The sequence below is a fragment of the Acipenser ruthenus genome, chromosome 26 (assembly GCF_902713425.1).
Source record: "Acipenser ruthenus chromosome 26, fAciRut3.2 maternal haplotype, whole genome shotgun sequence".
NCBI lineage: Eukaryota > Metazoa > Chordata > Actinopteri > Acipenseriformes > Acipenseridae > Acipenser > Acipenser ruthenus.
This window is the reverse complement of record NC_081214.1, coordinates 22,213,905-22,232,524: the sequence shown is the minus strand read 5'-3', so window position 1 is coordinate 22,232,524 and position 18,620 is coordinate 22,213,905. Positions and strand designations below refer to the sequence as shown.

Genomic DNA, 18,620 nt, shown 5'->3' with positions numbered 1-18,620 from the left:
AGGATCATATAATTATAGCAAATAAAAGTGAAAACATGGCAAGCACATGCAAGCATGGTGAATCACTGGGCAATACGGTAAAACATTGTGAAAACCTTGACAAAATGGGGTAAATGAGTAACACACAATATTACCAAGCAATTATACTGTTGTGAAGTTTTAGGGTTAATGATGTGATGCGCTTCATAGATTTCACACTTGAACCTTTTTCTCTATAAAATGTTTCTTGGTTCAGAAAAAAAACTAGTGTGTTAACCAATGTGGGAACTGAAAGGAAACTTCTAAGAAGCTTTAGCTGACACAGAAATAGCATTTACAAGAATCGCAGCATAAATACACCCAGTGTCAACTGGGGTCAAAAGTAAAAGCGATTGGAATTAGGACGACCCAACATATTTCTGGCTGGAAAAAGGAGAGATCTCTTGTGGTCGTTTAGAAGTTGAGCTCAACAAGAATCATAGAATTCTAATTTACCCTTTCGCTTGATCATGAAATAAAAGATAACAAAAGGATTGACTGAATAAAACCGTTAATTTGAAGTTCTGCTACTGGTAGAAGATGTGTGGTTTAAGAATTATCAGCTCAGTATTAGAACCCTTCTTGTAAAGAGGATGTTGCATATCGGTGTGGATCTATCCAACATCTCTTCATTTGCCTTAAGACTTGCAAACCAGGATCCTAAAGTGTCAAGTCTTTAGATAAGATCACATGAAGAGCTACAATGTTGTTCTGGCTTTGGAAAGCTGACTGTTCTAGACATGTTGCGTCACTTTCTTTTGTAATTGTATTGCATTATTTAGAAGATTTGTTTTGCAAAGACTAGTGTGCAGCAGTTCTTGTTTTCCAGTCTGTGGCACGCAAGAAGGGCCAATAGACAGCGTCTCTACAGCAGCAGAGAAGCCTAGTCCAAATGCACCAGCTGATCATTCCATTGATTGGACTGAGCTCTCCACAGCAAGGTGAGAGCCACTGGGCTAAATCCAACTGAAACAATTCAAGAAACAGCAACTTCAATCTGCGGATTGCTGCTCTGCACAAAGACATCGTGTTTGAGGGACTTGTTAATTATCGTGTTGTTTGACTGTATCTATTAAACGCTTAGGGACATCTAGAAGTGTGACACTGTTTAAAATGAGGTGTTTTTATTCTACAGAAGACGAGAAAAATCCCCTCCCCCTGTCTAAACGCAACCGTAAAAAATCTATGAGAAGACACAAAGAGGTGCAAACTTCCTGCTTTGTCGAATAGCACGGAACTGGCCATGTGACTTCCTCCCTCCCTCGCAGTGCTCAACTCTGTGCTGGGCTGACGGTGGCTTATCTATTGCACAGGATACCAGGCTGCCAGCTTTGTACTTCTGTCAAACTCTACCTGGTATTTTTCCAACATACATATGTAAAATGTTACGTCGAAAACCTTCCAATGCTTCGGAAAAGGAGCAGGTGCAGAAGAAGAAGGTAAGCGAGCGTGGCTGGGGTGAGAGCGGGGTACCCTGGGAGGTGGGGTGGGCATTCTTTTGACCCAAGAAAACACGTAAAACAAGAGAAAGGGGGTGTAAAACAGTCAGGGAATGTGATAGAGGATACTCCTGAACCAAACAGCAAACGTACTGATCGCTCAATTCATGGGTTTCAGTTTGAAGAAAAGTGCTCACAGGCACTAGCTACATGCCAGCATTGTAGAGAATGCAGTTAATGTCAGTGGTGTCGTCTGGTGCTCCCTTAATAGACAAAGCCCTCTGTACACAGTTACAAGATTAATATCAGTGGTGTGGTTTAAAAAATGCCGCCTTCTGGTCTACATTCATGTAAAACTCAAGCTAGTGTGGTGTACTAGTAGTGTCTCTTTGGGCACTGTTTAGCTATACTGATACAGCTGAAATCTAATAGAAGCTTTTCTGTTTCTTATGTTTTTGACAATGTGCTTGTGTTGTGTAATGGATAACTCCCTAGATTTTATAATATACTGTGCATTAGACCCTGATATTGAGCCGTCAGAAATGTCTTTGTATCGTATTGCATCAGATTTCAGCTTGTGTGGTTGAGCACACTGTTCTATAGTGTGTGTGTGTGTGTGTGTGTGTGTGTATCACTGTCCTACTTGCTCTCTGCTGGTCATCTGTTACACACAATGACAGTGTTCAGCATAACAATGGGATTACTGAGGCTTCCCCCCTCAATCTTTCAAGATATCTTCTCTGGGGAGCTTTAGGAAAGGTCCTGGGAGCTGAAGCAATTACTCTAAGTGGTATGTTGCGTGAGCTGAACCCAGAACCCAGCAGAGAGCATGGCTTTCAAGTCTTACCTGAAGAATATAACCTTAAAACCTTTTATATAATGCTTGGGGGTTGATTCTTCCATTTAAATATGGTTTACAGTATCCTGGTTTTCTAACAAAGCATGTGGAAAGATTTAAGTGTATTCAATTGGCAATAGTTAATCTGGGGTAGCCCATGCAGTTGGCCACTCACTTAGCAGTTTTTATAACCTTTTCTTTACATTGTCTTTCAATGTGCTTAGATGTTAAAAAGCAAAACGACAGCTTTCAAAACTATACTACAGCTACCCACAATCGTACTGGACATAGTTGCTTTCCTAACGTATATTTCATCCTTAAACTGTCCCTTATAAGAGACTTGCAAATCTTAAGAGCAGTTAGTCTGATTTGCATAAACCCCAAAATTCATAAACAGGGAAGAACGATAGACTATTTGCAAGGTGCTTCCTGCCAAACTCTTGCAGTAGTTGGCTGGGCACAGTCACCTGACCAAATCCACTTCCTGTGGTTCAGCTCAGGAGCTGAGATGGTGTTACCAGATTAAGCAAAGTGAGGATGCTGTGTGACTCTGAGATACAGTATGTTTCTAACAGGTTCAGAAGCAAGAGACACAGGACCTTATAAACAATACAGAAACTTCACATGTACCTGGTGCTGCTGCTGCTGTCATATTGGTGATTAAAGGGTGTAGGGATACCTAATGTTTTAGTTACCATTGCTTCCTCGTATGACTAAGTAACAACCAAAAAAACAGAAAACAATAAATATGTGTTGTATACTTGGGATTACCAAATAAATGCAAGACAAATGAAACCTAACCAGTTTCACTTCAAAACAGAAGATACTGGGTAACACCTTACAGGAAGTGTCTCTAATTACTGTGTATTTACATAGTAGTTAATTAGTAAATACATATGCACACACATAATTACAATGTTATAATGCATAGTTACAGTGCACTTACGTGTAAATATTTTTACACAATATAATCCAAACCCTTTTCTGATACAATTGTGTACTTACATATATTGTGCAAAAAGATTTACACATTAGGTACATTTGAACTCTTTGCATAATAACATTGTATCTGTAACTACACATGCATTTACAAAGTAACTTCTATGTAAATACACAGTAATTAGACAAAAACAAAAGCTGTTTTAGCTTCCCTTTTCCAGTAAGCTTTGTACGGGGCCCTTTTCTTAATGTTTTCTGCAAAATGACACCAGGGCAAGCAAAATTCACAAATTGGACTCAAAATACTAAGCAATGCAATACATATTTGAAAAGGAAACATCATTGTTTTGTATGTAGCACAAGAATACACAATTCAGAAGTTTTAATGGCTTTTAAATTAATTTGATTTTCGCCTTGATAGTTGAGTCGAAAGAATAGAACTGGAAATAAGACTTAGAAACTAGGAGCCAAGATATTTGAATTAAATCTAATTTAAAGCCATTATAAATCTGAAGTCAAAACAATTTCTTACAAATACTTAAAAAAACAAGCTGACACTGTAACATGCACTTAGGAGTCTTGTTGGAACAGTCCTATAAATAAATAAAATGGTACAAAGTTAGTAGTGGAGCTAGATGTTTTAGTGTTTGATTATCCGAGCACCTCTGTTATCTAAACAGCCCCTTTGGTGACCTGTACTGTTGTGTGCATTGCTATTCTACCCTGGTGTCATATAAAATGTGCTAGTCAGCCCTCGGTCTCTGCTATTTACACAGCAGTGTAGTGTAGCCTGTATGATTTATGCTTAAAGATATAGGGGTAGTATTGTATCTGAAGAGGTTTCTTGATTGGGAACATCATATAAACATTTGTAATTTGATTTTAATTCAAAATGATTACTGGTCCCAATTAGTTTGTATGATGGAGGTTTGACTGTAGTGCTTTAGAAGCATGTCCCAGACTGCCACCTGCTTGAGAGTACCTGTCCCAACCCCAGAGAGCATTCCTGGGTGTTTAGTTTAGTAATTAATAAGCGAATAGAGCAGGCAGTGGAGGATACCTCTTTCCTGTGCTTGTTAGAGACAGAAATAGCAGAGATAGCACAGCTGTGAACACACCAGACCACCAGCACACACTCGAGAGATGATTCTTTCCAGACCACGTTACCATCATCCAGCACACACTCGAGAGCGACGATTCTTTTTCGGATTTCTAACAACAGAAAGTACAGTCGAAGGCTTGGAATTGTGCAGAGACAGGGGTCTGAATGTTTCAAACAAAAGAGACACTTGGAAATATAAAGTCCTTGTGGAAGCCTGTTGTTCACTTTTCCCCCGTCTCTGTGTAGTCCCTGTTCTAATGCTTTATTTGCTATAACTCATTAAAATGAAATCTTTCAAAACTATGAGAAATGTCAACCAAGGTAAAACTGTCCCAAACATGAAAAGAAACCCTGGAAGTTTTTATTTATTTATTTATAGAAATGTCAACCAAAGTAAAACTGTCCCAAACATGAAAAGAAACCCTGGAAGTTTTTTGATTTATTTATTTTTATAATTTATTTTTTTAGCTATTGCATAATTTTAGAACTAACATTTTTTAAACTTCCGGAAAACACGTTATCTTTTTATCCTGATTTAAGATCTCCTTCTGATGAAACAGCAGGTATCGGGTTTTACAGATAACATTGCATGCTAATGCTTTTCATTTTATTATTGGGTAATCTGGTTGAACACTCAGACTAAAGAACACAGATACACAGATCTCTTCTGGGCAAGTCCTATTCTTAGCTTACAGGTCTATCACTGTTCCTCTTAATTAGAATCATTCTGATCCTGTCCAAGCCCTGCATGATGCAATCCAGTTCACCAGCCCGAGGTAGTCTGGCCTGTAAAGACAGACAGTCTGGGATGAAACTGTGCTGCAGTAATGCTGGTCCCATGTCTGAACTCATCCTTGCATGCTATTCGTGGTTTGAGCTGCAGACACACACATCCTGCCTGTGTTAAAACACTGCAATATTAATACACTCGGCCCCAGCAGACCCTTTGAGATTATACATTGTCCACGGGTCTAGATCAGTGCATAGGCGCTGGGTTATATGGGACCGTGGTGCCTGGGCTCACCAATATTCTGCAGCGTGGGTCCAGCAGCACCAATGTTTGAGCTGATCTAGAATAATTGTACGTACCTTTTGATGGGAACGATATCTTTATACACAACATGTTTTTAAAATTCCACCTCATAATGTTAAAATACATGAGAAACAGCATACCTATCGAATAACATTTCACATCGGATTAGTTTAACAGGGAAATCGGCGTTATTTCTCCTTCGTTAGGAGTGAAAGTTCTGAGCCCTAGTCACAGGTGCAAGCCTTTCACAGACCACCGGCTCTCACACAAAGTGACGAAACCAGAAAGGGGCAGATTGTGTCAGAGTCCTCTTTCTTTTGCCATTTCCATATTCATTATTATGTTTGTGTATTTTATTTTTGTATTTAATATTATGGTAGAGTGCTGTTATTCTGCCTACCAAGACAAAAAAAACCCCCAAAAAAACACTTGTGAACCACTATGTATCTGCCAATGTCCTGTCCATGTGACGTACCCAACACAATAGGGTATGAAGCATGTGTTTGCTGTTGTTTGCTGTTGCTATGCCAGCTATCACCCCCGTTAAAATGATTATATCAAACAGAGACAGTGGCAGCAAAGACTAGCCCTGCTGCAATTGTAATTAGAATTTGAATTGATTTACACAAGCTGCAATTGACCCATAGGGTCTATTAAATGTGTCTGTGTGTTCCTCTCTCTCCAGCTGTCCCTGCAGAGGTCGAGCAGCTTCAAGGATTTCATGAAGCCCAAGCCCTCCTCTCCGGTGGTGTGTGAGAAAGAGTTCACCTTGGATGAGAGTGTGAGTATCCCAGCTGGCACGCTCCTTTCCAAACAATCCCAATCAACACAAGGCTTGCTTTTCCCAGGAGGCCATGAAGTTCTCTGTCCGCATCCTCGCTTTCTTTTGCATCTTCCTCGGTTGACCTCAACAGAGGCTGCCTTCAGCTGTGTTCAGTTAGTGGAAAATAAAGCATGTTTAGTTGGTACCAAATCAAATTTAATTGTAATTGTGATTGCGATTGCGATTGTAGTAAACGTTTGGCAGAGCATGACTGATAACGGAAAATGTCATTATTACTCAACCCTAGCTGTTGTCTGAGCTCAGAGAGTCTGCATAGAGGCTGTGGGTTTGTGGTGAGCGCAGAGAGCTGGGAACAAAAAAACAACAACACCTGTCCTATTAAAAACCACCTTACTGCATACTGGAAATGCAATGCAGTTTGGAGTAATTCTAAAACACAACGTGTTTCCTAATATTAGAGTGCATAACAGGCTCTTTTATTTTCACAAACCTATTATTGAATTGTTTATAGCAACTGTACACAATATGTCTCTCAGCATTACTTTAAGAGCTCGACAGGAAACATGACGTCTCACTTGAGGCATAAGAGTATTTCAATATAGAAGGGCAGAAAAGGTAAGAGGCATTTTGCCATGATTTGACCTCCAGCACACATCCAACAAAGAGTCTGGGGATGCGTGTGAGGCTGCAGAGTTCCGTATTTACAGAGAAGCCTGGGAGGTGTGTTTTGTTGGCTAGGTTAATAAAAGAATGGAAGGGCACAGAAAGGGAAGTGGCAATTTACAGAAAATGTGTGTTTGTGTTTAAGTATAGAGTTTTAAACAAAAAAAGGAGAAGAAGTCGTCTTTCTCACATGGAACAGCCGGTTTGAAAGAGGCAGCTGGCAGGAGGGGGCTGCTGAAAGAGCCAGGCTATTAATTGCCAGAATGCAGGCTTGATATATAACCAGAGATACGGTATAGAAAAGACAAATTGCAGTGTGTACTGGTGTCCACTAGGGGGGTGGGGGTTAGAGCACAGTCAGAAGTGTGTATTACTGGCTAGGAAAGTTTGAAGTTTCCAAAACCTAGTGCTAACTTTAAAAATAGAAAAAAAACAATAAACCCCTACTGGTAAAAAGATATGATTTCATAACATCCTGGTTATGAAATTGACCCAGAACATGTGCAAAATAATCATACAATTATTAATAACTTAATAATTATAAATAGTGTGCTTGTTAGGAACTTTGTAGCCCAGTTTGTATGATAAGTTTATAGTCTTCACATAGGCACCGAATCAAGGTTTGGCAGCTTGCGTGTTTGTTTGATGTCAGTGCGCTGTTCCATAATATAATATAATATAATATAACCTTGACAAAGGTTAACTTGGGATGGTACAGCATGCAAATGCCAACGATGCATCTTTGTTGGAGGATGATTGAATTGAATTTTGGAGTGATAAAAGAATAAACAAAAGAAAACAAACAAAAGCAATCCCCTCCAAACACCGAGCGAGTGATGATTCATCAGAGAAGAAGTCTGAGTCATTTAGCAATTAAATACTCGTCTTGTGTGGGGCTGCTGCAGTGTTCTTCATTATGTTAGTGTGCGGTGTGCTCTTGCTAAGGTGCAGAGAGTGTAGGGTAACATTCAGCAGAAACCACGGGTGACATTCAACAACGCTGGTGACTCATCATGAGAAATCTAACTTCTGGAGGTCCAGTTGTGAAACTTCTCTTGTGAACTGAACTTTACTGGGACTCGTCCACCTCAATAAGAATTCACTTTGAAAGCCTCTCAGAGCGCAGTAGCATTGGTCAGGACTCACAGCAGCATGTATAGTGTATGGGGCATCTATTTTTACAATAGGGACACATCAGTGTGGTGAGATTACAGTTGAAATGCACTCCGAACGTGTCAGGACTAATTTGAACACTTTCATTCTAACACTTTTTTTGCACAATATATGTAAGTGTGAGAATGTATCAAAAAGGGTTAGGGTTAGGGTTATATTGTGCAAAATACATTAAGTACATTGTAATTCTTTGCATACTAACATTGTAATTATGTGAAAGCACACATGTATTTACTAATGAACTACTATGCAAATACACAGTAATTAGACACACTTAATGTAACATGTTACCTAATTTGGCAAATAAAGTTTAAAAAAAAGGGCTTTAAATTTCACCTAAAATTCTGCACAAGTTTGCAAAGCTGGAACAATAAAAACCAGCTCCCTTGTGGTGTGTCTCTGTGTAACGCTCCTCAGCAGCAGCACACAGCTCCCTTGTGGTGTGTCTCTGTGTAACGCGCCTCAGCAGCAGCACACAGCTCCCTTGTGGTGTGTCTCTGTGTAATGCTCCTCAGCCCTCTTTAGGGGTTCATGCTTTCCATACAGACTGTGCGTCAAGGCAGTTTCCAGAGACTAGTCTGAGCATCAAATTAAATATTTAAACACAAGCTGCACATCGCACTGAGCTTTCTTGCACTCAGGCAGGAATTGCTCTCGTCTTTCATAATACATACAGGAATAAACCCAGTCAAGCTTTCCATTTCGAAACTGCCTTTAAAACTATTATTTAGTTGTACAAAAGCATTTTATATATTTATGCTTATTCCAGGAAACTCTTGCAATATAAAATGTTAATAGTCCCTGTTTATCTTTTATTTATGCCCATGTAAAAAACAAAACATTGTACTGTATAATTTAGATTAAATGAATGTGAAATTATACCACAGAGTCCAAGCCTGGGTGCAGCATTGCATATTTGATGAATAAACTCAGTTTTGCTCCAAACCCAGAATGCAATTGGCTTGGCACACTTGACCTTTCTAAAAGACTGACAGCTCTTGCCAAAAATATGAATAATGGTTTTAAAAAAAATTCAGATCAGCAGGATTAAAACATTCTCATTCCTTGCCTGGCTCCACACTCTCTTCAATGTTCTTTGTTCTAATAGTATTTCTCTGCTGTAAGCAGCTTCAGTTTGTTGTTACTTCTCCTCCATGTGACTTGGCTTGAATGTTACTGTGGTTCTGTCTCCCCAGGCGTTTGAGGGGGACGGGCACCAGCCAGGGGTGGACGAGGGGGGGAAGAGTGGTGGCAAGCTGGGGAAGAAGTGGCGAGCAGTCATCTCCCGAACCATGAACCGCAAGATGGGAAAGATGGTCCAGAAAGCACTCGCTGAGGAAGGGGTGAGTGCTGGGAAACAGGATGAGCTGGCATACAACGCCCTCTACAGGGGAAAGTGGAACATAAACTAATGGGTTTAGTGTGTGGCGTGTAAGTTGAATTTCCTGCCACAATTGCATTAACTCATAATTTCCCTTTGCCTTTCAGCAACAAAAAAAATTAAATAATAAACATACGTTAATTGAATTAGGAGTTAACCAACCATATGAAAAGACTGTATTCAACAGTAACCTAAATTCATTAATATTACATACTGTAGGATTTGGGCAATGTGACACATACAGTACCCTATATTGTTTAGCTTCTTTTCATATAAACTGCCAGAATGTTTTACTGTCATCCTCTATTATTATTTCTTAGCAGACGCCCTTATCCAGGGCGACTTACAATTGTTACAAGATATCACATTATACATTATTTCACATTATTTTTACATACAATTACCCATTTATACAGTTGGGTTTTTACTGGAGCAATCTAGGTAAAGTACCTTGCTCAAGGGTACAACAGCAGTGTCCCCCACTGGGGATTGAACCCACAACCCTCCGGTCAAGAGTCCAGAACCCTAACCACTACTCCACACTGCTGCCCTTAATTTTGACTTTACCTTAATTTCCCTTAATTTCCCTCTCATTAGAACTAATATTTACTTTCTGTGTTTTATTCTTTACAAATGTTGTTTTCAATTTGACTTGGGCGAGGCCAGTTCAACATGTCCTTGACTGAGTGTGAGGTTCAGGCCATATTATCTGCTGCAAGTGAGTTCACAGTGTGGTGATAGGAAGCATTGGCTTCCCCCCAGTAATTGACAATAAAGCCTGGTAACAGCTCTGACTATCTGAGTGGCCTGTGTTTCAGACGGGGAGTGGGGAGGAGGCCTCCATGTCTCCCATGGCCTATGATGACATGCCTGACGGACGGGCGGGTGAGAGGACCTCTCAGTGGTCCTTCGACTCCGAGGACCAAGTCCACAGCCCCCTGGGCCGGCAGCTCTCTGGCTGTAAGTGTACAGAACCAGGTCCCCTCAGAGGCACAGCTGAGAGCATGCCAGTGAGCTGGGGGACTCTCCCTACTGGAGCTCCATGTGTATAACAAGGCCAGAGTTGTTCTGATGATGTCCTGAAGGTCCTTTTAGACCACTTTCAGTTTTAAGCCCATTATATCTAGCACTATATATAGCTTTACCAAACATCACGGGAAAACTAGGATTGTCCCAGTTTTCAGTCTATTTGTGCTCTCAGCAAGTTAACTACCAATTGGTAGTTTTAAATGCTTTTTTAATAGATAAATGCCAGGTGTCCCTTGGGAATTCCTAAAGTGGATGCCTATCCCAAGTATGTACAAAAGTCAATATTGTATCTAATGGGCTATCCTTGGAGACACACTTTTAAATAAATGATTACCTTGTTGCGAGTTTCACTGAATTGCTAATTCGCAGGGCATTGTATGAATCAGGCCTTCAGGATAACCTTGGGCTGTTGTACTGTGACTGAGTGATGCTCTCCCTGCCTTTCAGGTGGAGACAGGCAGAGTTTGGACAGCGGCTACAGTAACAGAGATAGCATGAGGCTGGAGGACGCCATCCATCCCTACACAGGGCCCTTCTGTGGCCGAGCGCGGGTCCATACAGACTTCACTCCCAGCCCCTATGACTTGGACTCTCTGAAACTCAGGGTAAGGCCATAAGGGCCTGAATATTTCTTATACCTCCGGGGCTATTTTGATGTATGCTTGTGGTGCAGTGTCTGATCTCTGCTCTGCTGTTTCGAACACACAGAAAGGAGACATCATCCAGATCATCGAGAAGCCCCCAGTGGGCACCTGGACTGGCCTGCTGAACAGCAAGTTGGGCTCCTTCAAGTTCATCTACGTGGACATCCTGCCCGAGGAGACGAGCCTGCCCAGGAGGAAGCGCTGCCACAGCAAGAACAGGAGGCCCAAGCCCAAGACCCTGGAGGAGGTTCTGCAGAGGAACAACCTGGAGGTACCGGCTTTACTCAGGCTGCTGCGTAACCGTAGTCACTGGGAAAGAATGATCAACGGATCACAGGGTAGCAATGGCTGTATGGAGACTCATTGGTAGGAGTGGCCATAAAAAATGAAAAGCAATGCAAAAGCTAAAACAATGAATCAATCTCATGACCCTTGTGTGGTCATAACATCCAAACCTGCTCCATTCAATCATGGTCCATTGTAGCATGGATTCCTACTGAAAGAAATGAAGAAAATCGTGCCTAAAATTTGGTAATTAAACATTAACAGGACAGGACCCATTCTGAGCTCCGCAACACTGCTCATGCGTATACTGTGAAATCAAAAAGTGTAAAAATAAGGGGATTAACCAATTCTATCCACTCTTTATCCTCCTGCCCCTCCCTGTCTTCTCTTCTTTGGCAGGGACTGAACTCCATCCTCTCCATGCACGGCTTCAAGAGCCTGGATGATTTCAAACAGCTGAGTGAGTCGCACCTCAACGAGCTGAGCATCACGGACGCAGACCAGCGCTCTAAAATCCTCAGCGCTGTGGAGCAGCTCCTGGACTACGACAGTATGTCTCTTATCAATACTGCCCTTTAGTACCCCCTAGATATACTGCATGTACGTCGTCATTTCAAAGAATACAGAATTACATTGTTATATCAAGATCAGTATTAGCACAGTCTTTGCCTGGGAAGCGCTGTCTCATAAACTATAAGCTGCTTAAACACAAATGACATCCAGAACCACTCGGTGATAATGTATTGACTGTGCTTGAACTCCAAGAGCCACATGTAGAAATGGACTGCACAAGACCTTCAAAGCGATGCTAACGTGAGCCTTCTCGTATCTGTGGAGAAAATAACTGCGGTCAAAACCATTGTAAGCCTTTTGCCCAGTGGCTTATTGATCGCCTTAAATAATAAATGCACTGAATGCGTTTGTTGCTACTATATGGACTAGCTCCATCACCCAGATATTAAGTGCTGCGGTACAGTAAATGCATGCGCATGGGCACAGATTCAACCAAAAGAACTTTTTTGCCGCTGTCGAGAGTACACTCACACCCACACCCACATGATTAAACGACCACTTGTTTTTCCAAACAGTCCTAAGCCGCACACAGACCTGCATTCTTGTTTGATTTCCGCTTCTTGATACTTCTTTAACTGACATGTAAAACACTTTGCCATACCGTGGTATGAAAGGCACTCTATAAATAAAATACATTTAAATAAATTGAAATTGAATTGAACCAGTAGGACAGCATTAGCAGTAATAGGTACACTTCCAGTCCAGGCTAGATTTTCACGATCTGAGGGTACGCACAGTATGTGCTGCATGTAAAATTAATAAGATTTGTATGTAATGTCTCTTTCCTCTATCCCAGCTGGGAGCGACACTGAAGGAGACGAGGAGATTGGCTCCCAGAATTCGGACTTGAAAACAGACTCGGGCTGCTTCGAGAGCTCCGATAACCTGGAGAACGGGCGCGAGGAACCCGAGGCGGCGCCAAGGCCCATCGAGGAGCAGCTGCAGGGGCTGTCCATTGAGGAGAGCTCCTGAGAGAGGGAGCAGATGCTGCAAGCACAGAACCACCGCACAACCTCAACGGTTTGAAGCGTATCAAAAGACAGAGGCTGGATTTTATTACGTACTGTAGATTCTGGGGACAATGCAAATCAGAGACAACGTTTTTTTTTAATGGAATAATAATTTGTCACCAGGTTCTCAGTGCTTAATGTATTCAGTTGGCAGGCTTTACTGAATGCAGCTATAGCTCCAAACCCCCCAGCGACGCCTGTGTGAGATGTTAGGAGCTGCAGGCTATACACTGCTTCCTATAATGATATTGGAGTAAGATGATCAAGGACCTTTTGAAAGTACTTTTAACTTCTACTCTGGCCTCTGCTGTCGAGCAATCAAGACTAAAACAACACAGATCGGTCGATCTCCCAGAAAGGGAGAGATGGCTGCAGATTAGTTCAAATTTCTATCCATGTGCCACAGATTTACAGTTAAGAATATAGATATCCAACAGCTGCATGCTAGGAAGCAATTGGTCCACAGTGAACTAACTATAACACATCTCCAAGCAAACCAACGTGTGTGTGTTTTTTTTTTTTTTTTTTTTAGTATAACCCAAATGAATGTCAGAACGGTCATTTAAAGCATACAGAAGGCTAATGACCACATGCCTGGTAACCTAACAAAGGAGTATAGCTGTTGCTGTATCAGACTGATGAAAGGGGGCAAAAACTGTGATGTGACCAGCATGGTTTCACTGCTATTGAAACCCAGCGAGTATGCAGTAATAACAGTAGCTGAATAGCTCAACTGTTACTGCAGAGACACAGTGCTTTAGCTTAGCTGCCATGACCGGAGTATAATTACAGGGAAAGCGGGACATGCTTACATGCAGTACTTTATTATCACAGCCCAGCACAGCACACAGCTAAACACAACTGTATTAGAGCTCACAGCAATGTGATATTTCAACTGGGACAGGAACTGAAACTATTACATCTGGCTGTCATGGAAATGTAACGGAATGTATATATATATAGAAAACAAAAAGGTAAGCTACAGAAAGTTAAGTTGATAGATTTTATTATAGAGCTTGATCTATGCCACTGAGTAAAAACACTTTTTTTTGTCTCTTATTTTTTAACTTTTTTTATGTCAACGATAGCTATAGACTGCTAAGATGTTGATGCAACACAAAAAAATATAAAAGTAGCATATTGTGTGTTGAGAGGACATTTTATTAATAATAATAATAATAATAATAATAATTATTACATAAAAAGGTACACTGGACAAGATTGGGGCTATGGCTCCAAAGCAATGTTTACACCGTTTTTCCTGAAGAGACAAAATATTAACAATAATAATCTTAATGTTTATTGTTACTTTACTCGCAGTTTCCCCTCCATTTAGAAAGGGTGTATAATTTCACTGAAACAAAAGTAAACCTGACACGGTGTTCTGTAGTAAGCAGGGGTCTCCCGCCCTGGTCCTGGAGAGCTACAGGGTCTTCTGGTTTTCATTTCAACCAAGCTCTCACTTACTTAATCAAACCAGTTCTTGGTTTATTTAATCAAGATTAACAGGTGTTCCATTGATGACACAGACACCTCTAAAACCTGAGGATTTGGGGCTCTCCAGGACCACGGTTGGTGACCCCTGCGTAGTTTGTGTTTTAATTATTTGTATGTGTTATTCTTGTGATTGTATTTTTGTTTTCTTATTCAGAGAACCTTTTCAATAACTTTTTTTTACATTTTTGCTACCTTGAACTGTTTTATTGTTATTGTTTTATTTGTTCATTTCCTTTTGAATGTAGTATTTTTTATTGTAAATAATATAAATAAATAATAAAAAAACAATCACTCCAAAGAGGCCTTAAACAACAGCTAGTAAGCTTGCACATATCTAAATGAGTGAATGGTTTGGATAGCAACTAACAAGCAATGCCAGTTTATTACAATAACTAATTAAATACTTAGTAATAGAATCAATATTTATTAGTCAGATTTATACCCAGATGCAATCCGAAAGGTAAACAGAGGCAAAGAGAACAGAGAATTCAAGGCAGCTATCGTGTTCACTGTGGAGAATGTGGCAGACAGACATGCGGACATGATCACTACATTGAAAGAGGACTCCAATTACAAGCAACATTATCATCCAGATATTACTGCCATTATTGCTATGGAGACCAGGGCGATGCAAAGCCAGCTTACGGTTTCAAATGTGACGCGCTTCTGATTCTGAGCTTCAGTTGTTTAGTCAAAGGAGAAATAGGAGGGCTTTTCCCGGATCCATTACCCAGAGTTGGGTCCTTTTTGTTCCCTGGGGACAATGCTGCCTGGAAGGTGTACTGGTTGTAAATACCTGCCCGTTGCACCGCCCAATGCTAAACAAAAACTCTTCAATTATATTGACAGGTATTAACATGACATGACAGTTGTACTTCCTCACCCACAGGGCGGCAGCATCGCTAGAGAACTACAGTTCAAACGACTCTGAAGCCCTTCTTGCAGACAGGATACGGTTTAGTTTGTTGTGTTTTCTTTGGTTATTTCGAAACTGACTTTTAAAAAAAATATTACCGATAGTAAAACAATTCTTCACGAGAAACATGAAAATATAACATGTTTAAGATACTGATATGGACACCTGTACTGCAGCATTATTGTTAACTTTCAAATATGTTTTTATACAGGAGCGCACGGTTGACAGCTACAGGGTCTATGCAAATTACAATATGTAATGTTTTCACACAGCAGGTAGCTGAATAGCTCAGTTGCTAGAGCATGGGACTCGGATTCCCAGGTTAGTGGGTTTAAACCCATGTTAGGGGCATGTGTTTTCTTTTCATTTTCAGAGACTTTTTGACAGGTGTCAGTGGTCTGAAGCATGAAAAGAATAATAGAGGTTGATATTAGCTCTTATAGGCAATGCTAGATTCTTGCATGGAGCTGAGTGGTGCAGTATGATAATTCACAAGCATACTGTACTGTTCTCCTTGGAGTACTGGGTTCAAATCCTGGGATTCCTTCCTTTATTTTACACTCTCCTCCCTTCACAGGGCAGGTCTTCTTCTCCATCTGTGGAAACACAACCAACATCAATATTTATCTCAGGAACTCACCTGATTCAAACTGCCGTCTTCAGGGAGAGGCGGCCATGGGATTAGTTCACTGCACCACCAGCTCCCTCAGGAAGGTTGTGTTTCACACTGATTATATGGCAAACTAAACAAATGTTCGAAACAAAAAGGAATGAATTGCCTGGATTGAAACCTAGTGTTTCACAATTACGATAAGGTCAATTAACCCATTATTTGAAAAAGAAGGAATCACTCGGATTTGAACCCAGTACTCCAAGGTGAACATCACAATTGGCTCATGAATTAGCCCACTGTGCCATCTCACTTCCATGGAAAAGCTTGCTTTTCATTGAGTATAGGGGACATGAATCAATTATTTGAAAAAGAGAGGAATCAGCTGGATTTAAAACCAGTCCCAAAAGGACCAGCACAACACACTAATCAACTAACCCACTGCAGCACCTGTCTCCTTGAGACAGTCTGACAGGCTAGCAGTCTAACCTTGCATATGAGATTAACTACCCTTTTCAGAGACTGCACATTTCTGGAATTGAGAATCGTGAATATTATTGCACAATTGTAGAAGTTTCATGCCACTGAAGAGACGAGGGATTATCAAACCTATAACACATTAGGTCTACGAGGTAAATACCAAGGTATATGCTATGAGTGTTAATACTTCTATATATGAAAAAATAACCGTGCTAGCCTCTATCTATTTTTTATATTGTGTCCCTGATCAAGCTGTGGCTTCTGAAGCTGCGCAACAGAAGCAGTTCCACTTCTAGCTTGCAATGGTTCTTGGAAATATGCTGGATAGCCTAGAAATTGAATTTATGCCGTAGCAAGTGACCGACTTGATGGATCTTAGATGGGATCAGGTGGCGGCTGCTGCTGAATACTGGCACGAAACTGCGCTCATGCCTACACCTAGCGGACAGCCATGTTTTCCTACACTTGCCCAGTTTGACATTAATATATTCACTATGCCACACAACACTGCAAAAATTAGAAACAGTTTTTTTCTAAGATGAACCTTCTAAAAGCAGATGTAAGAAATTAACTGTCTACAGCCATACTGGATTGAATTCTGACTGCTGTTAAAAACAGCACCAGCTTCCAACCAACTAAACAAATGATCCAGTCTGCAACTGTGTCCATGTGTGGCCTTAAGAAGTAAATAAGACCTAAAGAAATGCAAGTACATAAAAAGCCTATTTTATAACGTATTTCATTGTTTCAGTGTTTTTAAATATCTGTAAAAATAGGAAAAACTGCAAGGCTGGAAAGCCTGCCGATACTCTTACAGCTGTAGAGTAGAGAAGACATTACCTTCTGCTAGTTGACTGCATTGTGAAGTTCAGAGCCTCGGCCTGGGTTGAGTTTTAACCACTTTCAGACTAGTTTCACATCAGCATGTGTCTAATAATTTACAGTTAGTAAATGAATGCCCTGATACAGGCTTGAAAACAAAAAAGATGCCAGCAACCCATTTAACACAGATTAAAGACAAGAGTATTTTCTTCTTTTAATTATTTAAACACACATCAATGAAATGAATCCTTCATTTAAAAACAAAAATTAAATGCAAGTGAGCTGTAAATAAAAAATAAAATATTAATTGTATACATAATCACAGTGTTATTACAAAGCAAAGTGAAGGTAAATTATACAAGTGATTTTTCTCTCTCTCTCTCTCTCTCTCTCTCTCTCATTTGCTTTAATTATAAATAACAAAAAGAATTACAAACCCTTGAATTGTTTGCATCGAGACTTGATTTTGGTCACTAGCACGTATATTCTACACCTGGAACAAAAAATCCTGAGGTATAGGGTTCATCCTAGAGGGATGGCTTTAGAGGGTGCACACTGTATTCACACTAGAAGAGTTGCCAGTGGCCAAATAGGCCACTCTTTTTAGTAACTGAGCAAAAACTAACTAGAGTTATGGGAGCAGTTTTCAATATTCCTGAAGATACCTGGTAATAAGGCTTAGGGTTTGGTTTTTAAGGTAGGGAAATAAAACATTACATTACTTGGTAACAGTGTTAATTATTGCCCAGTTAATATCCAAACCTTGTGTCTCCCAGAAAAGCAATGAAATCTTAGCTGCAGCCTCCAAAACAGCTTCAGTATTTAATCGGATTGTCTTTTTGTTTTTTGAAATTCTCTCTTTTAAAAGTCTGTCCAGTTATGTACTCATTTTGGTAATTTAAACTCTGCTTCCACCATCTGAAAATACTGTCCTAGGATTTAAGTGTGATGAAAATTGACCCTCCCTCAGTTCAAACCGATATGATCTTGGGCTGATGCAGATGGAAACAAACTCTGTCTCACAGACAGAAATGAGGCTCTCCGGTTCATGTAATCGATCCCCCATCCCAAACGTGATTACTGGTCTAATTATACGCAATAGGATACGTGCAGGTAACCCCGCTAAAAGGTCACCACAACACTCACAGGAACAAAAACCCTTGTGATGTTCAATTAACCGTTACCTGGAAAGTCCCTTTGTCACGTTAAACCGCTGTCTCAATACACAGCTGGTTTCTAGCAAATCAGTTAATTTATCAAATAACTAAGATAAACTAAGAATGTAGCAACATTGACTTGTACACCATTTTTAACCTTGCTTGACAAAAATAACACTGCTAGGAATGGCCCAGAGCCAGTCTTGCAAATCTTTTTTCGGTTCAGT

The 18,620-nt window shown here is 40.4% G+C and overlaps 1 protein-coding gene across 1 annotated transcript; it reads left to right on the top strand.

Annotated features, from left to right (window-relative positions):
- Positions 1 to 997: 997 nt before the first annotated feature.
- LOC117430332 (SAM and SH3 domain-containing protein 3-like) lies at positions 998 to 14,706 on the top strand. Its single transcript, XM_034050280.3, has 8 exons — positions 998 to 1,457; positions 6,055 to 6,150; positions 9,186 to 9,332; positions 10,189 to 10,330; positions 10,847 to 11,004; positions 11,108 to 11,314; positions 11,728 to 11,878; positions 12,698 to 14,706. The coding sequence occupies exons 1-8, from the start codon at positions 1,401 to 1,403 to the stop codon at positions 12,871 to 12,873; spliced, it is 1,134 nt and encodes a 377-aa protein (XP_033906171.1). The 5' UTR covers positions 998 to 1,400; the 3' UTR covers positions 12,874 to 14,706.
- Positions 14,707 to 18,620: the final 3,914 nt, after the last annotated feature.